The sequence below is a fragment of the Bos indicus genome, chromosome 24 (assembly GCF_029378745.1).
Source record: "Bos indicus isolate NIAB-ARS_2022 breed Sahiwal x Tharparkar chromosome 24, NIAB-ARS_B.indTharparkar_mat_pri_1.0, whole genome shotgun sequence".
Classification (NCBI taxonomy): domain Eukaryota; kingdom Metazoa; phylum Chordata; class Mammalia; order Artiodactyla; family Bovidae; genus Bos; species Bos indicus.
This window is the reverse complement of record NC_091783.1, coordinates 56,434,763-56,460,456: the sequence shown is the minus strand read 5'-3', so window position 1 is coordinate 56,460,456 and position 25,694 is coordinate 56,434,763. Positions and strand designations below refer to the sequence as shown.

Here is a 25,694-nt window from a genome sequence, read left to right as displayed (position 1 = left end):
CAAGATGATATTTACTGAAGATAGTCTATAAGTTATTTGTTAAAGCTGAACTCTGACCTACTCTTTCATTCCAGTATTTTTTTATGATAGCTACTAAGTATGTCTGAGTACAGATAGAACTGTACAGTTTGATTATATTTTAAGCCATGCATGTTGTAGTTAAAATTTAAAGGAGAAACACTGAGATGACACAAAAATGTGAAGGCGTGTAGAGTCCCCCCTCACCACATAAAAGGTAATAAGATGTGATAAAAAGAAAACAGGTTTCTTTTTTTTCTGCATCATAAGGATAAAAATCAAGCTATCAAGGTCACACCTGGTAGGGCCCTTCTTCATATGATCACCAATAAAAGTTGCATTGGTCATACTCATCAAGGTGTTTGCCAAAGATATGACAGACAGGAGATGCTGCGTGGTGACGGCCCGGGACAAGCCGTAGGTCCCCTTCCCGACGCCCTCGGTGGCCGCCAGCCTCCTTCCCAGCTCGGCTTTCCCACGGGACAGCTTACAAGCCGCCTGGTTGTAACCCGGAAGCATCAGGGACATGTGACCCCCTCGCGACAAGAGGCCAAAGGACACCGTGCAGTGGGGTTTCAGCATCCCCAGGCGGTCGAGGCACACTTCGTCCAGGACCTCATTCAAGCCCCAGGCGTGGAGACAGGACATGAACAACTTGGCGGTGTCCATCGTCAGGTTATACTCCAGCAGCGTCAGCGGCTTGGACTTGCTGGCCCGGTACTCAGGGTCACTGTCTTCCCGCCTCTGCCGCACCGCCTCTTCATCCTCGTCTTCGTCATCCAGGAGGTGCTCCTTTATGTTCTCTTTGATGGTTTCCTTCACTTGTTGGAAGAGGACTGCTGCTCGTTTTCCGGTTAGAAAAGAGCCCCCTTTGTCTGAACTGCCAGGTGCTTTCTGCAGATTCTCTGGGGAAATAAGCGTCGTGTTCGGCCTAGAGGCTTCTTCAGTCAAGAGCTGAATAATCAGCGCCTCCACATCAAAGAAGAGCACGTGTATGTCGGGGTCTGTCAGGTTCGTCTTTATTGCTTGAACCATCAGGGAGTTATGCGAATATTTAGGTAAATTGCCCTGCAACAGATATTTTGAAAAGATGGTTATAATTCAAAGTATGTCATGCCATGCCTTCATTAATGAACAATACATAGTTGAAGGAATTTAGGTGCTTATTAAGCTGTTTTTTTTGGTACCTGTATCATTAAAAGGAAAAAGGCAGCTGTGTCAATCAGCAGCACGTAAAAGATAGGAACTTAAAATTAGAAGAACACCAAGCTGAAATAATTATAAAATTGTCAGTTTTTTAAAAAGAAATGAAATTGTATTATTGAAGCAGGGAGTCTTTCTACTCATAGAGCAGGTTAAAAATTGTTTCAATAACTTGAATGCAAATTATACGTCTGAGAATAAGCTACTACTGTTCCAGCCGGAAAGCATAATCCATTCATCATGACTAGTCATCCTTTTAGTCGCTGCACCAAATTCCTGTTTTACTTTACCTTCAGTCTCTGTTTGTGGATTCTTTTCCCTCAATAGAGAACTATGTTCAAGCCTACTTGCATTCTTCAAAAGTGCTATTGTTTGACCATGTTCCTTCTTCTATTTCTTTCCCAGTCTACTGCCCCTTTTAGCCAAATGTAAGGCAAGTAGCAGATTAACCCAATGGAAACTCTTTTGTCCCTCTCCTCATTGATCTCTTTGCATATCACTGACTGTATTCATTATTTCTGACATTGTTGATTTTGCAAAGAGAAAGTATAAAAAGAAATTCCCAGAGAATACCTTCTTGATGAAACTTCTAATTCTGACCACTCAGTTAGAGGCCCTGAACACTCATTCTTTCTCCCACAATAGAACTATCCCCTATTTGTAATGGCTCCTAATTTCCATCATTAGCCAGACCAGCTCCTGAAGGAGTTTCAATCTTGTATTTCCCACTGCTTTTACCTGGATGTCCCACAGAGCCTTATATTTAATATGTCCTAACCTCCACCCTCCCACTAAACCTGCTGCTCCTCCCAAGTCACGGGTGGAGAACCATTCTCCTCTGTCGCCGCCACCACCACCACCACCACCACATCCAGACCCTTCTTCTCTCTCTTCCAAAACGGATTCACCGCCCTTTGTCTCTCCTCACTCCCATCCAATCTCTGCCGAGCCACAACACTTCCTTCTGAAAAGCAAATCTAATCAGGTCAGTCTCCTGCCAAAAAACTGCCCCATTATCACGGGTTATTAAGAGAAATGAAAAATACAAAATTAAAAAACTAAATCAAAATATAGGTGAATGTATCTTATCTCAAGATGAGAAAGGACTTGCCACACAGACCTAAATTTCAAATTCACTACTAGAAAAATTGAAGGCAAGTAAGAAATAGGAATAAAAATGCGCCGCAAATAAGACTGATAAAGTTACAATCTATATAAAAACTTGAGTGCCAAAATAAAAGGGAAAGATATCATAAAGGTCAAGGACAATTCACAATAAAAGAGACAAATAGCCAAGGAATAAAAGGGAAACTGACTCAAACTAGCTGTTGAGGAAATAACAGTTAAAAAACCACAAGATACCATTTATAAAATTAACGAACAGTAAACACACAAAAAATTGCTTAGCCAGGAGTACAATGAAAGCAAACCCACACACTGCAGGCAGGCAGGGCCTTCAACAGCAGCCCTTTCAGCGGAGTAGGGGCGTATGAGCCCTTAACACTGTTTGACCAGTACATTTATTTCTAGAACCCTATCCTAAATAGTCAGAAGTACAAAGATTTAGGTGCAAAGATGTTTGGTGAAACAGTGCCCATTATTGTAGATTGAAGACAACCTGAATATTCTAGCAATAAGGAAATAAATAATTTAAGCATAATCATACAATAAATACTGTAATCAAGACAAATCATGCTTCCTTGGCACATTTAACCACATGGCAAAATGCCCGTATTCCAATTTTAAGTGAGATAAGATTACATATGAGCACACACATACACACACACACACACACACACACACATACACACTATATAACAGAGTTAAAATTCTGATTTCATTTCTTTAATGCCCAAGTATGTTTTTGAGCATGGTGAGAAACACTGGAAAGACATACATGAAAATGTTCCTATTACTTTTTGTGATGCAATTGTATCAGATCTACATTTTCTTCCTATTTCTATATATTTCTTACATTGTCTATAATCAATATGCATTTTCATAAATAGAAAATACAGTTCTTGGATAAAATGCTAAATCCTTAAGCACAACATTCAAGGTCCATTACAACTCAATGCCAAGTACTTTCCCGCTTTAACAGACAGGTTCCACCGCCATAACCACTCTCCCTCACCCACTGATCCCCTTCCTTCTTTACCCAAAATACTCTACTTGGCTCCACTCCAACCCCTTCTCTTCCATCAAGATCCTAATTCTCCCAGGGAAATTTAATCCACAGCGAACCCAGTTCCCATAACATTTTTTATACACATCACAAACCTGTACGCCTTGGCTATATTGATATAACTATCTATTTTATGTATTTACATGTTCCTGTTCTCTATAGGAACTATGTCTTACTCATCGTGTACAATCCCACGCCTATTGGAGTACCTGGCAAAATAAACAAACATTATAAAAATCTTTGTAAAACTGTTTTAAGTTGCTAGTCAACTCTTCTATCACAGCATCACACTAACCCCCTTTACATGGTCTCTCTTCTATCTCAGTCCTCCTCCCACCTAACTACGTTCCTTTCCTGCTTAAGAGGCTTCAACAGCATTTTATAACCCAGGGATAAAATCTTTGCAAAGCAAAGACTTCTTTGCAAAGCACAAAACAGCCTCCAAAATAGATGGCTGCCTACTCCTCCAATTTCATCTCTAACTGCTGCTGCTGCTAAGTCGCTTCAGTCGTGTCTGACTCTGTGCGACCCCATAGACGGCAGCCTACCAGGCTCCCCCATCCCTGGGATTCTCCAGGCAAGAACACTGGAGTGGGTTGCCATTACCTTCTCCAATGCATGAAAGTGAAAAGTGAAAATGAAGTCGCTCAGTCGTGTCCGACTCTTAGCAACCCCATGGACTGCAGCCCACCAGGTTCCTCCACCCATGGGATTCTCCAGGCAAGAGTACTGGAGTGGAGTGCCATTGCCTTCTCCTCATCTCTAACTACAACCCTACAACCTTCCACTGAAACCAAATTAAGCCACCTGTGCCTTCCAGAACCACACAGCCAAGGCATTCGTGCCTCTGCGTGGCTCATGCCAGGATGGCACCCCTTTCTCATTCTCACTGCTGCCACTCAAGCCATACTTCTCCTCACCCTTCAAGAAGCAGCTCAAGTGGCTGTTCTTTCCAAATTTATTTCCAGAATTATCACTAATTCTGCTCACTTTGTATAAACCTCTGCTCTGAACTGAATACATGGTGTTTAAAGGAAGGTAGAAAATAAATATCATTTCCATACTACAGCTTAAGAACCTAAGGTGCATAAGTAGTATGATAAATTTCCACTACACAAAATATGAAGGAAAAAAAAAAGAAGATTTTTTGAATTCCATCCCAGTATTTCATTCATTTATGCCGCATTCATCTATGTTCCTGCAAGGCTCTAACTAACAAATAATGACATGACTATGCAGTATGAGTGGTGTTACAAATAAAGGACAGTGGAAGGTGCGATAAGAAAAACAAAGAACTGAGTCCACCCCGGGTGTCAGGGGCTCCTCGCCAAAGGGCAGAAAAGCGAGAAGGGACGAAGGCCGGAGAAGCACAGGAGGGTGCTGGTGTTGGTGACCAGGGCCAAGAACGCAAGGCGTGGCCCGCTGAGAGCAGACAGGGCCACACTGAGGCTTCTGAACGTTCCCGCACAGGCTCAGGAGCCACTAAAGCAGTGCTTCCCTTAGAACATCAGGGATGCTTGCTAAAGTGCGGGTTCTGGGGCCGCGTATCGAACCTGAATCCGTGTCTCTTGGAATGGATCAGAATCTGCCTAATGAAAACCCGAGATGACTTTTTACAGTAAAGCACAAGAAAAAGAGAAAGAGAAAATGAAGTCGCTCAGTTGTGTCTGACTCTTTGCGACCCCATGGACTGTAGCCCATCAGACTCCTCCATCCATGGGATTTTCCAGGCAAGAATACTGGAGTGGGGTTGCCACTTCCTTCTCCAGGGGATCTTCCCGATCCAGGGATCAAACGCGGGTCTCCTGCACTGCAGGCAGACACTTGACTATGTGAGCCACCAGGGAAGCCCAAAGTATGAGAACTATTACCTAAAGACTTTAATAAGGGGAGTAACATAATCAAATTTAATTTTATAACTACTCATCTACCAGCAATGTTGGCTGAAAAGAATAGATCCAGGTCATAAATACAAGCTTGAAGGAAACAGAAGCCACCCAGATGAGAGGAGACAGAAATATGCAATCACACCAGGATTAGAAGACAGGCGGAAAGTTATGACCAACCTAGATAGCATATTGAAAAGCAGAGACATTACTTTGCCAACAAAGGTTCGTCTAGTAAAGGCTATGGTTTTTCCTGTGGTCATGTATGGATGTGAGAGTTGGACTGTGAAGAAGGCTGAGTGCCGAAGAATTGATGCTTTTGAACTGTGGTGTTGGAGAAGACTCTTGAGAGTCCCATGGACTGCAAGGAGATCCAACCAGTCCATTCTCAAGGAGATCAGCCCTGGGATTTCTTTGGAAGGAATGATGCTGAAGCTGAAACTCCAGTACTTTGGCCACCTCATGCGAAGAGTTGACTCTCTGGAAAAGACTCTGATGCTGGGAGGGATTGGGGGCAGGAGGAGAAGGGGAGGACAGAGGATGAGTTGGCTGGATGGCATCACCGACTCGATGGACCTGAGTCTGAGTGAACTCCGGGAGTTGGTGTTGGACAGGGAGGCCTGGCGTGCTGCGATTCATGGGGTTGCAAAGAGTCGGACACGACTGAGCGACTGAACTGATCTGATCTGATCTGGGCTGACAGATGCATACGTTCCTGTCTTATTTCTTGCCCCATTTTGGTATTTGTTTTTTCAAACACTGACTGTGTGATGTCAAACACTGCGCTTAATGCTGTGCACCTGCTGACACTAGCTGGCCTGAATGAGACGTTAAATTATACATTTATAATAAAAACATTATACCTAAAGTATCACTGATATCAAAACTATTAGAGGTGAAAGCTAGAACATACCGAGCTGTTGCTATAACCTGGGCGCTGTGCTGGGCCTTAGGGCCGGTTATGTCACAGCAAAATGTATTTTATATCAATATTAGGTACACAGATGTGGCACGAGGTTTGAGGGAATAACAACATTAGGTAAAACACAGTACTTTAGTAAATACTGTCTTTCCAGTTAAAAAATCTACAAAATTATTTTAGGAGAAAGATAAACCATTACTATCAAAGAGTAAAAAAAAAAATAAAAAAATCAAGCATGCTCGGTAATTCTTGAAGCAGCAAGAGCTGCTTGAATGAGGACACAAGGTCGTCTTTGAAGCTCCCTCCTCTGATGCCAACCACACGCGCCCCTCTCAGCACCCAGGACCTGCCCAGGTGCCGCCTCTCTCTGGGAGGTGTGCCAGCAGACAGCCTGTGTGCTCAGACAGCTGAGAGGTTATCTGGGATCTGGCACCCTGGTATCTGGGCCTGATTGTGTGCGACTCCTCTCATCAACCTCTTGGGCCTACTGATTGTATCATTGTAGCAAATACTGTATCTAATGGCAATCCACAGTCAGAAAAAGAGAGGGAAAGAGAAAGAAGGCAAACAATGAAAGCAGATGAGAACAGAGAGAGACAGGAAGAAAGGAGAGCAAAGGCTCAAGCCTGCATCCTGCAGATGAACTACAACTTCTAACATCACCAAGTCCCGCGTATGACCTGTAATGCCTGACCATGGATTTCACTGACTGGCAAAGTCTTATTACAACAAAATATAGACACAAGAGAAGTTGTGAGGGTAAGATTTTAGCTACATGTACACACTGCTATCCCTCATAGCTCAGTCGGTAAAGAATCTGCCTGCAATGCAGGAGACCTGGGTTCGATCCCTGGGTTGAGAAGATCCCCTGTAGTAGGGCACGGCAACCCACTCCAGTATTCTTGCCTGGAGAATCCCATGGACAGAGGAGCCCAGCAGGCTACAGTCCACAGATCGCAAGAGTTGGACACAACTTAGCGACTAAACCACCACCACCACACACTGCTATATTTAAAATAGACAACCAACAAGGACTTACTATATAGCACAGGGAACTCAGCTCAAGGTTGCCTGGGGGCCTGGATGAGACTGGAGTTTGGGGGAGAATGGATACGTGTGTATCTGTGGCTGAATCCCTTTGCTGTTCACCTGAAACTATCTCAACATTGTTAATTGGCTATAGTCTAATACAAAATAAAAAGTTTCTTAAAAAAAAATTAGCTACATGCATGAAGATGGCAGAGATGATCACTGGCATGTCTGATATCCAGTATCAGTGTAAACTAAGATTAGCTAAAGAAAAATAAACAAAAACATCTACCAAACTCCAAGGACCTTTTGGCTTAATCATAAGATATACAACATACAGAGACAACTAACTCATTCAATCATCTTACATTCTTAACAATTTCAAGAACAGGCCAACTGATCCTAGAAATTCTTTAACAGGAATGTTAGTATGTTTGCTCTGTCACCTTTATTAAAGAACATCTGAAATGTGTGCTCACAAACTCATTTTTGCATTATCATGGAGGAAGATTAAATTCAACTCAGCAAATATTTGCAGAATGCCCATTTTCTACAATATGCTTGAGAGGAAAAAAAAAAGCCTCTGTACTTAATGCAATAATGTTAAAACTTATTTGAAAAAGGCCAACAGAAAATCTAAATCATGTGAAATATACAAATGAAATGGTCTTGGTAAGTAAAACCCAATGGTAAATGCAAAATAAAGCTAATTAGACAGATATATTTGATATTTTACTGTAAGTTTTTTGTCTTCTGTATATGGGAAAATACAGATTTAGTCATTTCAGATAAACAAGGAACTTGACTTAAAATATTACAGAAATGCAAAAATAAAAAAAAATTATTGGGTTGTGTGGTCATCACTGACAGTGAACCTGTGGCAATCACATGAAGAGCAGTGGCTAAAATTGTGTCTCAAGTGAAAACCCAAGCAAAGTGACAGGACTGTGATCACGGGATCAATCTGTATTCAACCTCAGGTATTTTTCAGCACACACATACATGCACAGCATAACTCAGCAGACCCCAGAAACGGTAACAGACAAAAAAACCACACCAGTTATCTTACAATCTGCAGAGAAGAAAATGTTGATATTATCCTTTCTACAGCATTTACTGTTATTATATATTTGAATATATGCCAGGTTAAGTCATGTCTGCTGAAATACCTGATAACTTTGTCCCCTAAAACCAATGACATATTGATACTCCAGCCTTATTTCATCTTATCCAATGACTAAGAGACAACTGAAACACTGGCAATAATTTTACTGTTGTACCATTTACTTCAGTGGTCCCAATTTAAAAGCTTACTTATTTCTGAACTGTTTTTTAATGTCATGATTTTGGGGACAATTTTTAATGTTACCTGGTAAAATAATTCATTGTTTTTCCTGAAAGGGTCCTGAGTTCAACCTATAATTATAATATCAAATAGTTCAGATTTCTACCTAAACATTAATTTGATTTATGAAGTTAGCATTAAACATCAGCTGATTTTGATGGTAAAGTGGAAAGAAGAAAAATAGATGATTTTTTTCTTAATTTTGAATTTCCTCTGAAACCAGAGACGAAGGATACTAATAAGACTAGGAAATGTTATCTAACACACACATACAAACAAGCCTCTACAAACATAGAGTCCTAAAACAGAATATAAGGAAAGATACGTATTTTAAAATATTAATATATTTTATAAAATAACTATGTAGATATCATTTATAATGTATGCTCTAAATAATTTTTAGGAACTAAGTACAGAATACCAGTTTATTAATTAAGAATAAATTCATAAGAAAAATGAATAAATAATTTTATTCTTGATTATGGATAGAATATTTTATTGAATAAGGACCTTTAAAAGAACTTCTGAAATCTGATGCATAATGTTGAATACAAAAGTTTCAACAAATAAAAACACAAGGATGTCTTAATGTACTTTTAAAAAATTCAGTTAAGGAGGAAAATCCCACCATTTGCTATTTTAAAAAGTAGGGTTTTAATGTCAATGATTTTAAGGATTGGGGAAAGGGAAGGAAGGAAGGGAATAAGGAAGACAAGGAGGGAAGAAGGAAACACAAAAAATTAACGACCAAGAAAATGTGTTAAGACTGAGATGGAGATTTGGTGCCCTCTGCTGTCGTATTGCCGTTACTGCACACTGACAGTTAGGAAAACAGGTAAGATGAGCTTTCCCTCAGAGAATTCTGTTTTAAGTTGGAATTAGACAATATACTTACTCTAAATATTTGATTTTGGATAGAATGGGATTTTGTGATTAGGTATGAATTACAAGATACTCATTCAGTTCAGTCGCTCAGTCGTGTCCGACTCTGCGATCCCATGAACTGCAGCACGCCAGGCCTCCCTGTCCATCACCAACTCCCAGAGTTCACTCAAACTCACGTCCATTGAGTCCGTGATGCCATCCAGCCAACTCATCCTCTGTCGTCCCCTTCTCCTCCTTCCCGCAATCCCTCCCAGCATCAGAGTCTTTTCCAGAGAGTCAACTCTTCGCATGAGGTGGCCAAAGTATTGGAGTTTCAGCTTTAGCATCATTCCTTCCAAAGAACACCGAGGACTGATCTCCTTTAGAATGGATTGGTTGGATCTCCTTGCAGTCCATGGGACTCTCAAGAGTCTTCTCCAACACCACAGTTCAAAAGCATCGATTCTTTGGTGCTCAGCTTTCTTCACAGTCCAACTCTCACATCCATACATGACCACTGGAAAAACCATAGCCTTGACTAGATGGACCTTTGTTGGCAAAGTAATGTCTCTGCTTTTCAATATGCTATCTAGCATTAGATGATGTTATTTCACTTCCTTTCATGTGTTTTCATTAACAAGTATATTAATAAGCATAAACCAAAAATAGAGGTATTTTAGTTATTAAGGTTTTAAGTGTGTGTCTGTGTGTGTGTGCACGCGCACACGCTCAGTTATGTTGGACTCTGTGTGACTCCCATGGACCACAGCCCACCAGGCTCCTCTGTCCATGGGATTTTTCAGGCAAGAACACTGGAGTGGGGTGCCATTTCCTCCTCCAGGGAATCTTCCTGACCCAGGGGTCAAACCAGAGTCTCCTGCATTGGCAGGTGGATTCTTTTACTACTGAGCCACCTGGGATGTGCCAAGGCTTTATACTGTACTATAATTTATTTCATATGACAGAAATAAAATGTAAATTACAAATTAATTATGTGTTAAATAAAAACACTTTTTATAAAGAAACTTTCTTCTAAAGATATTTCTACAGGCCAGGTCTTACTGGATAATATTGGAATAACAGTAACAGCCAAATGGTATTAACATATTAAGACATTCCTAGATCAATATGCTAACTTTCCACAACGCTAGCACAGGGGGAATGACTTGAGACTCTTCCCAAAGGGCCAAGGGACCAAGGAACAAGACCTGGAGCCCTAGAGACGGGGGCCCTACTCCTCCTGCTTCTCTGTTAGACAGATCTTTACATGAACCACTCGACATCTCCAGCATTAATTCTTCCATCTCCCAAATAAAAGAAAGACTACTTACTTCAGAGAGCTGTTGTCAACAGCTAATAGATAAAAACAAGCAGTGTTTCTCTTGCTAGGAAAACAGAGATAATAAAATCCAGCTTATTTTATTCAATATTACAAATACATATGTTAAAGACGCATGTGAAAAGTTTAAATCACTAAAGGAAAGAAACTGTGTTTTAAGGAAAGAAACTGTGTTTTAAGGAAAGAAACTGTGTTTGAAGGGCTTCTATTTTGTATACAAAACTCAACACATTTGTGAAAGAATGGAAATACAATTGAGATTCTGGGTAACTGACGTATAAGAGAAAAGACCGGACTAAATGCTAACGAAATGAAAAGGAAAAAAGAAAACCTCTCTAATTGCTCCTGGGTCACTGTGGCGAGGAATCTGATTTCAGAAAGACTCACACACGTCGACTCTCACGCCTGTGCTCAGCCATGTCCCGCTTTTTGCGACCCCATGGACTATAGCCTATAAGGTTCCTCTGTCCATGGGATTCTACAGGCAAGAACACCAGAGAGGGCTGCCATGCCTCCTCCAGGGCATCTTCCCGACATAGGGATGGAACCTGCGTCTCCTGCATCGACAGTCGGATTCTTTACCACGGCGCCACCTAGGCGTCTACCCTCTTCTCCCACCAGTGGTCTCAGCACACGCTGCAGTCTCTGGCCCGATCACTGCCCTGCCCACATCTGCACGCGCCACTTTCTATGCCTGGGATGTTCCTGCGCACGCTTCTTCCAGATGTCAAGCCTCTAGGCACTCGACCCTTCAGAAAAAACTTCCCAGCCCCTTCTTGGGCTCTGTCGCACCCGGCTCCCATGGTCTAGACGAAAGCTCAGCCCAGTGAACGGCCCGGTGCCCCCCATACTGGAGCAGGAACTCCTCGGGGCCGGGGTCTGTGGGGTGTAGGCGTGACTAACACACTTTACACTGTTCTCATCTGGGGCCCTCTCAGCGTCTGAGCTCAATACTGGCCGAATGAATGCAATCAATCAATCAATCAATCAGGAGTATCAAACAAGTGTGCACTGAATACCTACTGAGATCAATGTTTGCAAACACGTTGCTCATTTAACTTCATTACAACATTACACCACCACCACCACCACCACACACACACACACACACACACACACACACACACACACACACACTTTAAAGCTAAAAACAAACGGAAGCTAAGAGGTTGTCAGTCACACTGGTTTGGCAGCTTGTCAGCAGTCAGGATGGGGCAGGAAGCTCAGGCCCTCCTGTACCTACTTGACCTTTGATTCTAGACATCAAGAGGTTCTCAGTGTCCCTTCTGCAGAGCCTGGGGAGATGGAGGCTGGGAGATGAGGGAAGAGGTGAAGCCACCCGACATTAATCAACCTTCAGGCAGTGGCCTGCTCACTGTAACGCAGCGAGCACTGCTGCGCGCTGGAAACACAGAAAAAGCAAATGGTCCTTTGAGGAGCTTAGAAAGCGGTGGATCTCAGCCACGGGCGGTTTCCCCCATAGCCCCAAAGGACACTGGCAACGTCCGCAGACATCTTCGTGAGTCACAGTCTGGAGAGGGTGCTGGTGGCGTGCGGTGGGCGGAGGCCGGGGCGCCAAGAAACACGCTGCACTGCAAGGGCCGTCCCCAGAAGAGAGCACTACAAGCCCAAACGCCAGCAGCGCTAACGTGGAGAAGCCCCGACAGAGGCACAGCGCGTCAACAACCACAGCTGCTGCTTCCTGTACCGGTACACGAGAGCAAGTACCGGGCCAGACACGCACGCCCAGCGCCAAGGCATCTGAGAAGGCTCAGCGGACTGCCAAACTCAGCGGCATCGCCTGCAAACCTTCAGCACCTTTGCGGAAGTAGTGGTCGTCAAATCGAGGCTCCCGAGATGAGTGGGAGTAGCCGGGCGCGGGCCTTGGTGGGGGTGGGCGACGGAACAAGGCCGCTCCGCACGCTGCGGAGAGCGGAGACAGCTGACCCCGAAAAACTCGGAGGCTGGGGGCGTCCACCCATCCGAGCAGTCAAAGCTCCGCGTGTAATTTACAGTCAGCCCTCTATAACCACGGTTCCTCTTATCCACAAATTCAACCGCTCCTGGATTGGAGTGCTGTGGTGTTTACCATTAAAAAAAGGTTCCAAGTGGACCCGCACAGCTCAAACCCCTGTTGGTGGGTCAACTGTACTACATTTACTGAAATGTAAGTGAAAAGATTGAGAACCAATTTACATTAGTCTGTGAAAACCTAGCATCCTGCTTTATGACCATGAATCCCCTCCTCTGTCTTTGTCCTACCCCCTGCCCTAAACCCATCCACTCCCAGAGAAAGCGTGACTTTAACCAAGGCTGATTGCTGCTAGGGGACTGAGGTGTGACTGTGATTAAGAAAAACAGGTATCTTGACACAAACTAAGAAGAGAGAGATACGTGGAAGAAGAATGGACAGATCTCTGAATGCACAGGCCTCCTTGCAGACCACCGCGATCAGGCGGGTGATATCACAATAAAGGGAGTCACGTGAATTGCTTAGTTTCCTGGTGCAGCTGCACGTTACGTTTAAACCGCACTGTAAGTATAACAGCATTATATCTAAAAGCTGTACCTACCAAATTCAAAACACTTTATTGCTAAACAAAATTGAAAAAAAAAAAAAAACAAAACCTGTTAACCATCACCTGAGCTCTCAGGAAGTCGTCATCTATTTGACGGTGGAGGGTCTGCCTCGATGCTCACGGTCACTGACCTTACCAAGGTGATGGCTGCTGAAGCTGGGGTGACTCTGACGATTTTTAAAAATAAGAAAACGACGCAGTTTGCTGCATCGATGGACTCGTCCTGTCATTAACGATCCCTCTCTACCGGGTAACACGGTTTGACAGCATTTTACCCACAGAACTTCTTTCAAAATAGGAAGGCAATCTTCTCCAAACTCTGCTGCTGCTTTATCAACGTAGTGTATGTCACAGTTTAAATCCTTTGTTGTCATTTCAAAAACCTTCCAACATTTTCACCAGCAGTAGATTTCATCTGCAGAAACCACTCCTCATCTGCGCAAGGTTCATCACGAGGAGGCAGCAGCTCGCTCACATCTTTAGGCTCCATTTCTAACTCTCGCTCTGCTGGCATTTCCACCACATCTGCAGTTCCTTCCTCCACTGAGGTCTAGAACCCCTCAAAGGCATCCTTGAGGGTTGGAGTCGACTTCTTCCAAGTTCCTATGAAGGTTGATATTTTGAGCTCTTCTCGTGAATCACAGACGTTCTAAGGCATCTAGAAAGTGAAGTCTTTTCAGAGGTTTTCAATTTACTCTGCCCAGATCCATCAGAGGAAGCACCAAACATGCCAAATATAACAGCTACAGCCTCACAAAAAGCATTTCTTAAGTAAGAAGACTTACAAGTTGCAATTACCCCCTGGGTCCATGAGCTGCAGAATAGGTGTGGTGCAGCAGGCATGAAACAGCGTGGCTCTCGTTGTGCATCTCCAGCAGCGCTTGAGGCAGCCACCAGGCACACTGGCAACCGGCAGTCGGATTCTGAAAGGCACCTTTTTACTCTGGGCCTCAGTTGTTGTCTCAGTCAGTTCAGTTCAGTCGCTCAGTCGTCTCCGACTGTTTGCGACCCCAGGGGCTGCAGCACGCCAGGCCTCCCTGTCCATCACCATCTTTCGGAGCTTGCTGAAACTCACGTCCATTGAGTCAGCGATGCCATCCAACCATCTCATCCTCTGTTGTCCTTTCTCCTCCTGCCTTCAATCTTTCCCAGCATCAGGGTCTTTTCTAATGAGTCAGCTCTTCGCATCAGGTGGCCAAACTACCATCTCAATGCTGGGTTTAAAATACTCAGTAAACCGTGATGTAAATGGATGTGCTTTGTTGTTCCATTCACAGAGCACAGGCAGAGGAGATTCTCCCTGTTTCTTAAGGGCCCTAGGGTTTTCAGGATGATAAATGAGCACTGGCTCCACTCCGAGTCACTGGCTGCATTGGCCCCTATTGAGACAGTCAGTCTGTCTTTGGGCACTTCTGTAGCCAGGCCCTAAGTTCTTCTCTCCAGCTATGAAAGTCCTAGGTGGCATCTTCCTCCAGAAGAAGGCTGTTTCGTCTGTGCTGGAAATCCGCTGGTCACGGTGGCCACCTTCACTAGAGGTCGGGGCTGGATCTTCCGGGGAAGTTCTGCAGCTTCTCCCCCAGCACGTTCACTTTCATGTCACAGAGACGGCGTCTTCCCTTAAAACTCAGGTTCAGAAAATGAAGTTTTCCTCCCCCGGGTCAAAGCCAACTGCCTTCCCTCTGCCTTGAAAATCTGCCGTCTTCCCATCCCACATGGAATCCAGCGTCACAGGCTGTCTCCCCCCGATCCTGATCACGAACCTGCCTCTCTCCCCTGGCTCTGTACCCTGAATCCACAGTCAAACCTGTTTCCAAGACTGCATTCCCCTCTGGCTATTCTCTTTCTCCTCCCTTTATCCTGCAAACTTTTCAAAAGTGTTCTGCACTTGGCTATGTCTATTTCCACACTTCCCATTCAGTCCTTTAAGTGAACTTAAAGTTGCTCAGTCGTGTCCAACTCTGTGCGACCCCATGGACTATAGCCCTCCAGACTCCTCTGTCCATGGGATTCTCCAGGCCAGAATACTGGAGTGGGTAGCCATTCCCTTCTCCAGGGGATCTTCCTGACCCAGGAATCAAACCAGGGTCTCCTGCCTTGCATACAGATTCTTCACCGTCTGAGCCACCAGGGAAGCCCATTTACTCCTGAATACACCGCAATCCAGCTTCTGGCCCACACATCTTGGGAGGACAGTTCTGGAAAAGGTCACTAGTGACCTCACGGACACACACATCTCAGTCCTTCTAACGGTCATCACTGACTGCGTTTGACACAGTTGATCGCTCTGCCCATCCGGAAATGCCCGACTCCCTGTCTGCAAGTCCACATTCCTCCAGGTTCTCCTCTCACCCCCTGCTCTCCACGTTTCCTCTCCTCCCCTTCAGGTCGGGATTTTGAGTCTCTCTCAGCCCATCTGCTCTCTCTGAGGGACCTCGTCCACTTCGCAGTGGGCCCGGGCGATTCCTCCACCTGGATACCCGCCACCACACCCTCCCTCGAGTTCTCCCCACCCCGCATCATACACAAAGCATCTGCATCAGCCCCGCAAAACCTGAGCCTACATTCACCCTCACACCGGGCAGAGCCACTTCTAGTCAATCTACCAGTAAGAAACCTGAGTTACCCTCCCTTACCCATTCTGCCTAACAAATCACGTGTGCTGTGCTTAGTTGCTCAGTCCTGTCCGACTCTTTGCGACCCCATGGACTGTAGCCCGCCAGGCTCCTCTGTCCATGGAATTCTCCGGGCAGGAATACTGGAGTGGGCGGATTCTTTACCAGCTGAGCCACCAGGGAAGCCCAAGAATACTGAAGTGGGTAGCCGTTCCCTTCTCTAGGGGATCTTCCTGACCCAGGAATCAAACCGGGGTTTCCTGCATTTGCGTGTGGATTGTTTACCAGCTGAGCCACCAGGGAAGCCCAACAGATCAATAGGTCCTGCCAAACCCAGCTCACAAACCATCCTTCAATTAATACTCTCCCCTATGTATCCTCAGATCTGATGTAGGTACTGGCTTTCACAAGAAGTTCTTTTTGAGGGAAGGATTCTAACGCTACTTCTTTTTTAGTTTGAAAGCTACTGAGGTAAGAGAGAGTGCTTTAGGGCTTGCCAGGTACACGCAGATGGCTCGCCTGCCCCCACCGCCCATGTGTCTTCGGCTGGCCCCCAGCTCCACTGAGCACACGGGTCAGTCCCCACTGCCCTCCCTGCAGCTGCCAGCCGCCACCCACCCACACCCTCCACCTGACGATGCTCCACTCATTTTTCAGCGCCCCCTCCCCCAAGAAGGCCGTCCTGGTCTCGTCAGCCTAGGCCAGGCGTCTGCAGCACTTTGCGGGGCTCCTTGGCCATCTCACTGCTGCATCGCACTGCATTTATCTGTCTGTATTTCCCGAGGGTGAATGTCATGTCTTATTCATTTGGGCTCTCGAGGGCCTAAAAGAGTACCTAAGGGCCAATGAAAGTTTCCTGAACTACACTGATTCAATTATTTTCTAACAGAGGCTACAAAAGTCAAGAACTTTGAAAATATGTTGTGTGGTCTAATAAAGAGCAGATTTCCCAATCATATTAGACAGGAAGAAACTATTTCTTACCCAAAGAACTAACATATTGATTTTTAGTCATGAATCTTTACACTTCTATCAAATTACTTCAAAATACCTTTGTCGTCGTTTAATCACTCAGTCGCATCTGACTCTTTGCGACCTCATGGACTGTAGCCCGCCAGGCTTTTCTGTCCATGGGATTTCCCAGGCAAGAATACAGGAGTGAGCTGCCATTTCCTTCTCCAGGGGATCTTCCCAACCCAGGGATCGAACCTGGGTCTCCTGCATTGCAGGCAGACTCTTTAACACTGAGCCACGAGGGAAGCCCAAAAAGAAAGTATGTGTCCTTTAAATTCAAAACCACACTGGTATCTTACCAGTGTGAACCAGAAAAAATATATTCACATATATGCTTCATCTAGTTCAAATAATACACAGGTAAGATTTTAAATGTTTAGTATGATTTCTCTTTAACTAATTCATGTCACTGAATTTTATACTTAATATCAAGACTATCAGACTGAAGGGGATTCTGGGAAGATCACAGCAGTGACACCAGCGTAGTTACTGGGTTTTTCCAAACCCCCCATAAAACAGACAGAGCAACTGGATGGCATAACTGAAACCCACTGAGGACATTTTCAGCAGAACTAAGTGATGAAGGACACCCATAAATTCCAAAATCCAAGTGGACGGGAAAGGCCAGCAACAGCTACAAAGCCACCTGGTGTCAGGCACGCTGTAGGAAGGAGGGAAGAGGGAAGCAGGAGTGCACTGGAGAGCTCTGCCAAAAAAACCCTGTAAGAGCCAACAGATATTCGTCTGAAAAATAAGTCTGGAAAGAGCAGATGAACCTGGGAGAGCCTCACCTACCTCAACGGCAAGTGAACACGGGAGTCCACAGTTGTGAGAAACGTGAGGTCCTTGCAACACTGATGCCTCAGGGCTCCCTGGTAGGAAAGGATGCCCCGGTAATGAGAAAGTGCTAAGAACGTAATCAAAATGGACAGGTAATTAAAAAAGAAAAGTAAGGCAAAGAACAGTGGTGGAAACGGTCAGAAAGCAAGTCACCATCTTACTGAACCACGTCAAACAACAGAAGGAGTCCTTGAAGCTAAAAATGCTGCCTGAATTAATCACTAAAAAATCCAGGAAAAATCATCCCACAAATAATACTCCAAAAGGTACTGAGCTCAAATTATTGCAGGCCAAGAGAGAATAAGATCGGGACTTCCCTGGTGAGCCAGTGGCTAGGATTCCATGCTTCCACTGCAGGGGGCACACGGTTGACCCCTGGTCAGGGAACTAAGACCGTGCATGCCACATGGCATGGCCAAAAAAATAAAATAAAGCTACTATTAGAGAGAGAGAGACAATAAGAGCAAGAAAACAGACATGTTTAAGAAGCAGACTGAAACAAATGTGCTATTTCAAAACAAGCTAGAGAACATTTTTAAAATGATACTCACTATGAAAGAACACCACAGATAAGAATTAGAAAAATCAGAAATGAAATGACTGAATTCAAGAAAGAATTAAAAATAAAACATCACTTTGACAAAGAAACCTAAACAGAAAGAAACACGAGAATAAATAAACACAACTGATCACACCTAAGAGAAGCAGAAGGTGGAGAGTAAAAACATACTAAGAATCAGAAAGAAAAGGCTTCTCCTTTCTGGGAGGTAAGCTGTTGGTCAGCACGCCTGAGAGGAGACTTGGGGTGGGCAGGAAATTGTCTACATGAAGGGGGAGCTGAGCAAATCAATACACTGAAAGTTCTGGGTGAGGCTTCTCACAGGTGAGAGGAGAGTTGTAACAGGCCAAGGCGGGGGGCCTGGAACAAGCACTGTGGTATCTGCTTAGAACTGGAGGTCATGGGGTTAGCCCAAGGTATTTCATATATTTAGGAAGACAGAAATACTGAAAAGATACCTTTGTTTGCATCACTGTATATGCCTTGTAAACATACTGTCCAGCTCTGTTTTCTGAGAGGGACTGGATGCAATGTCATCGCAGGAGCCATGAGCGTACAAAGCATCCAGGTTCGGTTTCTAATTATTATCCTCCACTAAGGGGAAGCACCGGTCACGCAGGCACTGAATAAATCTTCTCCTACAGTGAGACACGCACTCCCTTGTTCCCTTAAGGTTCAGCTGCTTAGCTAGGTCTCCCTAACTTTATTTATTAACAATTAGACAGTAATTAGTGTAATATAAAAATTTTACCTTAATAACCACTTAGAAGAACCCAAAGCTGAACTCATATATAAGTATATAATAAATATACAATTAACATATTCATATTTTCTGTTAAGATATTCATTAAAGTTTGGGGACAGAATGTTAAGCATGTTTAATTGATTCTCCAAAGGTCAGATATATCATAAGAATTTTTCTAAGGCTGAAAACAGTTCATCAGAAAGGCCTGGTATCTGTACATAACGTCATTTGACTTGTCCCTGTCTGTACTGGACAAGTGCCCTTTTCACAATGAATCATAAAGTCAATTCGATCAGTACAAATTTTTTTTGTTTTACAGAATGAATTCTGCAAGCAAAAGACACAGAGTATGTTCTCAGTAGGTTATATTTGACTTCTAAATCCCATTCTATGGCCTAGTTACACAGAATACAAAGCTACTGACCTTTGCAAATATAGCCCATTCATTTTTTCAGGGTTTTGACAACAGAGAGAGACATGCAGAGAGAGACAACAGAGAAATGCAAGGTAAAAGATAAATCATTCTGGCCACTTTTCAATTTCTTAAACTTCATTCTTTTTCAACATAAATAGGGTGATTCTGATTGATACAATGCCTAAGATGTGAAAAGTGAAAGTGAAGTTGCTCAGTCGTGTCTGACTCTTTGCAACCCCACGGGCTGTAGCCTACCTTGCGCTTCCATCCATGAGATTTTCCAGGCAAGAGTACTGGAGTGGGTTGCCATTTCCTTCTCTAGCCTAAGATGTAAGGAGGCCCAATAAAAAGTTACACAGAGTAGGCCTATGAAATGAATTCCATGGCCACAAGGGTTTTCTAGCTTCACGGATAAAATTCTACTGGCCCAAGGCATCCATCAAGATCGCCTCACCAAGAACCAGTGTCTGACAAATGCTTTATGGGAAAACTTGTCAAAAAAATCACCAGATATGCCCAGACGTGCTTCTTGACATATTCATTTATGCATTCTTCAAATATCACTACACGCCAGTTACGGCCTCCTATTTATTTATATCGTACAAGTCCTCTAACTCCTAACCCAGCAGAGCACCTGTTCTGAGTTGAATGACGGATTAAAAAAAAAAGAAGATGAGACTACCTTCAAGGGATTATTACCACTTCCTTTTTTTTTTTTTTTTTTTTTAACAAATATCACTCTTCTTCCACTGAAAATGCTGCTGCTGAAAATAACTTGTTATATTCACCTCCCTCTTTTCATCATTACAGTTTGTAAGGGAAGAGTTTTTCAGAAGGGTGAACTCTTCAACTCTATTCTCAGCACCATGTCCTCTTCCACGGCCCCACCGATAACTCCCTCCACCAGCAAAAGGGTCAGTGAGCTCCCAAAGCATAAACTCTGATCTTAACCCTGCAACCACCGACAAAGCTAACTCTACTCTCTTCTTTTCCTCTAACAGCAAACTTCTTCCACGCACTGCACCTCCACTTGATCTCATGTTCATTCCTAACTCATTGTATCCTGACTTCTGACCCAATTATCTCTACCAAAACAGCTCTTAATGATGAGCAATGACTTTATTAATTATTAACTCCATATGCTCTTTTTTATTCCACAGTCTTGGTGTTATTTCAATTCTCTAATATACTGTTAACCTTTACTTCCTTTACAAGAATTTGCTTTCAATTACATGTGTAACCTAGATCACTGGAGGTTACCTGTCCAAGGTCACCAAAAGGCAGGAAATGACTGAGATGCAACTGGAACAGAGATACATCTGTCATCTGAACTTGGCCTCTAAACCACTCCTCTGTTCTGCTTTTCAAAAATGAAGCAAAGGTCATTCAACAGGGGAACTATATCCACGACCTTGATAGAATAATGCCATCTTCAGATGCAAGGGTCAGCAAACTATGACCCAGGGCCAAATTCAGCCCATTGTCTATTTTCGTTAATAAAATTTTATTGGGAGCCAGCCCCATTCATCCATTTACATAGGGTCTATACCTTTTTTTTGGTTTCCCTGGTGGCTCAGATGGTAAAGGATCTGCCTGCAATGCAGGGCACACAGGTTCGACTCCTGAGTCAGGAAGACCCCTGGGAGATGGGAATGGTTACCCACTCCAGTATTCTTGTCTGGAGAATCCCATGGACAGAGGAGCCTGGTTGGCTACAGTTCACAGGGTCTCAAACAGTCAGACACAACTGAGCGACTAAGCACGCACGCACGCACAGCTCCTTTAATGCCACTATTACGGCAGTTGAATCACTTTGACATAAGTCATATAGGCCACAAAGCCTAATTTTTTTTTCACTATATACCCCTTACAGAAAAAAATTTGTCAAGCTATGTTCTATCCAAATGTCCTTTAGGTTCATCACTGGAAAATTTGAGGCTCTTTTCTAAGCGCTCAGCTCTCCACATCAGGTGCCAAAGTACTGGAGTTTCAGCTTCAGCATCTGTCCTTCCAATGAACATCCAGGACTGATTTCCTTGAGGATGGACTGGTTGGATCTCCTTGCAGTCCCAGGGACTCTCAAGAGTCTTCTCCAACACCACAGTTCAAAAGCATCAATTCTTCGGTGCTCAGCTTTCTTCACAATCCAACTCTCACATCCATACGTGACTACTGGAAAAACCATAGCTTTGACTAGATGGACGCTTGTTGGCAAAGTAATGTTTCTGCTTCTGAATATGCTATCTAGGTTGGTCATAACTTTCCTTCCAAGGAGTAAGCGTCTTTTAGTTTCATGGCTGCATTCACCATCTGCAGTGATTTTGGAGCCCAAATAAATAAAGTCTCTCACTGTTTCCATTGTTTCCCCATCTATTTGCCATGAAGTGATGGGACCAGATGCCATGATCTTACTTCTCTGAATGTTGAGTTTTAAGACAGCTTTTTCACTCTCCTCTTTCACTTTCATCAAGAGGCTCTTCAGTTCTTCACTTTCTGCCATAAGGGTGGTGTCATCTGCATATCTGAGGTTACTGATATTTCTCCCGGCAATCTTGATTCCAGCTTGTGTTTCTTCCAGTCCAGCGTTTCTCATGATGTACTCTGCATATAAGTTAAATAAACAGGGTGACAATACACAGCCTTGACATATTCCTTTTCCTATTTGGAACCAGTCTGTTGTTCCATGTCCAGTTCTAACTGTTGCTTCCTGACCTGCATACAAATTTCTCAAGAGGCAGGTCAGGTGGTCTGGTATTGCCATCTCGTGAAGAATTTTCCACAGTTTATTGTGATCCACACAGTCAAAGGCTTTGGCATAGTCAATAAAGCAGACATAGGAGTTTTTCTGGAACTCTCTTGCTTTTTCCATGATCCAGCAGATGGATGTTGGCAATTTGATCTCTGGTTCCTCTGCCTTTTCTAAAACCAGATTGAACATCTGGAAATTCACAGTTTACATATTGCTGAAGCCTGGCTTGGAGAATTTTGAGCATTACTTTGCTAGCGTGTGGAATGAATACAATCATGCGGTAGTTTGAACACTCTTCGGCATTGCCTTTCTCAGGAACTGGAATGAAAACTGACCTTTTCCAGTCCTGTGGCCACTGCTGAGTTTTCTAGATTTGCTGGCATATTGAGTGCAGCACTTTTACAGCATCATCTTTTAGGATTTGAAATAGCTCAACTGGAATTCCATCACCTCCACTAGCTTTGTTCATAGTGATGTTTCCTAAGGCCCACCTGACTTCGCATTCCAGGATGTCTGGCTCTAGGTGAGTGATCACACCATCGTGATTATCTGGGTCATGAAGATCTTTGTTGTACAGTTCTTCTGTGTATTCTTGCCACCTCTTAATATCTTCTGCTTCTGGTAGGTCCATACCATTTCTGTCCTTTATTGTGCCCATCTTTGCATGAAATGTTTCCTTGGTATCTCTAATTTTCTTGAAGAGAGCTCTAGTCTTTCCCATCCTGTTGTTTTCCTCTATTTCTTTGCACTGATCACTGAGAAAGGCTTTCTTATCTCTCCTTGCTGTTCTTTGAACTCTGCATTCAGATGGGTATATCTCTCCTTTTCTCCTTTGCTTTTGGCTTCCCTTCTTTTCTCAGCTATTTGTAAGGCCTCCTCAGACAGCCATTCTGCCTTTTTGCATTTCTTTTCCATGGGGATAGTCTTGATCCCTGTCTCCTGTACAATGTCATGAACCTCCGTCCATAGTTCATCAGGCACTCTGTCTGTCAGATCTAATCCCTTGAATCTATTTGTCACTTCCATCACTGTAAGGGATTTGATTTAGGTCATACCTGAATGGTCTGGCAGTTTTCCCTACTTTCTGCAATTTAAGTCTGAATTTGGCGATAAGGAGTTCCTGATCTAAGCCACAGTCAGCTCCCAGTCTTGCTTTTGCTGACTGTATAGAACTTCTCCATATTTGGCTGCAAAGAATATAATCAATCTGATTTCAGTATTGACCATTTGGTGACGCCCATGTGTAGAGTCGTCTCTTGTGTTGTTAAGAGTGTGTTTGCTATGACCAGTGCATTCTCTTGGCAAACTCTATTAGCCTTTGCCCTGATTCATTTTGTACTCCAAGGCCAAATTTGCCTGTTACTCCAGGTGTTTCTTGACTTCCTACTTTTGCATTCCAGCCCCCTATAATGAAAAGGACATCTTTTTTGGGTGTTAGTTCTAGAAGGTCTTGTAGGTCTTCATAGAACCGTTCTACTTCAGGTTCTTCAGCATTACTGGTCAGGGAATAGACTTGGATTACTGTGATATTGAATAGTTTGCCTTGGAAATGAACAGAGATCATTCTGTCATTTTTGAGATTGCATCCAAGTACTGCATTCAATATAGTAATAAAGGATAATTCTACTTATCACCTTCTTGCTCCTCCAGTGAAAGAAGGAAAAAAAAAAAAATCACAGGACGGTAAATTCTCTATCTTTGCCTGTAAAGCTGTATATGTCAGGCAAAATTAACCTAATTAACAATATAAAATATTTGTTACTTCCAAATAGCCCAATTGCCAGCACTAACCAGGAGAAAACTGGATACTTTCTATAGAGTATTCCCATTGAGGTTTTACTTTCCATTGAGACCCATGAAAAAAGAAAAAATATCCCATTTCCTAGAGCAAGTCATGTACCACTGAGCGGCTCTTAGTTACGTTGTTTTTTTTTTTTTCCTTAACTTTGGGTGGGCTCTATTTCTCTGGAGGTTCGAAAGCCATCCAGCAAATGGCTCTTTAAATATTCCCCTCAGGAGGAGCCTCTAAGTCAACATGAGAAGATAGTTAGAGAAATCCCTAATGGTCCGGCCAACATACATTTTTCATAAAGTGATTATCCTCCTGCAGCCTTGGCTTCCTAAGCCTTTCCCCCCTTCTATAATTGTTTTCCTTGTAGGCCAGGCAACAATTACCACTGCTACAAGGCTGAGGAGGTTCACGAGCAATATATTTTACAATACGTAAGTGTAGTGTCTCTGATATCTGGTGCTTTTATCACTAATTGCCCTATAAAATGCGCTATTAAAACAGGGACAAACAAGACTGTAAAAAATCACATAATGGACCATGACCACTTACAAAAGCCATTCATAAATGTTACTGTACCACTTATTCCCCTTCAATTTTCTAGTCATATCATATTTTTCCCAAGTTTGACTCCTAGGGGCTATCAAGAAGAAAAAGAATATATCTGGGAATCGCCAAACTCACACACTTGCCACTGGGATGTACTGTTTAATAAGTTTGCTTAATATCAGAATCATACAGAACATCAGACAATGTGCCATGAACACTGAATTCCTAGGGAATATCCACATGATCTCCTGAAAGAAATTATAGGAACAAGTGCATTTCAGCCTGTTTTCTATTCTACAGAGCATGGGACAGAAAGCATGAAAAAAAAAAACCACAGAAGGATTTCACAATTCTAATCTATGAAACATACAATATAACAAAGAAAATAAAACATTAATATCTTGAGGAAAGACAGAATGATCAACTATTTTTGCCAATTACTAGAGGATACAGGTCAGTGGAGCTGCCTGTAGTAAATATTTCCTATGTCATTAGCACTCACTAATTCATGGGCAAATTTTCAAATTTGTATACAATCCTTTCAACCCCTTTGTTATTTATGGACACATCTCATCATTTAAAAAGTAGGAATCAGGAATAAAAGAGAATGAAAATAAAAGTATTTGGTGACTCATTCATAATTCTAATGAATTCTTAGATGGAACTAGGAATTTTAAGTGTGATTCAGAGAAAACACTGGGATGGTCTCTAGGTTTCATTTAGCCATTTACCAGAGACAAACTAGTTCTAATAATACCCAGAACACAAATACCACAAAGGAAATAGTAGCTAGTGTCTAAAAAACTAATGGTAAGTAGCCAATTAATGAACTGGGGTTGACTCTTCTTCTTTTAGTAAGACAATTTTCTGTTAACTAAAGTAACTGGTGGGTTGATTTTAACTCTCAGGAACGAAAGTGTGGTTGAGTTTGGGTCTCGCAGAAAAATGCCAGCACCTGTGCAATCTCACCATACCTAGTCTCACATATTTTCTTAAATCTTGTAAATGGCCTAACATTAGTAAAATCAGAGCCTATTTTTAAAACAAATGAT

General features: G+C 43.1%; 1 protein-coding gene across 5 annotated transcripts in view; it reads right to left on the bottom strand.

The window, feature by feature from the left end:
* Nucleotides 1–25,694, bottom strand: part of WDR7 (WD repeat domain 7) — a 352,599-nt gene that overhangs the window by 251,012 nt on the left and 75,893 nt on the right. For all 5 annotated transcript variants that reach the window (XM_019986705.2, XM_070779108.1, XM_070779109.1 and 2 more), the window contains exon 15: nucleotides 317–1,086. In XM_019986705.2, the coding sequence (XP_019842264.2) occupies nucleotides 317–1,086 (770 nt within the window). The remainder of the gene's footprint in view (nucleotides 1–316; nucleotides 1,087–25,694) is intronic.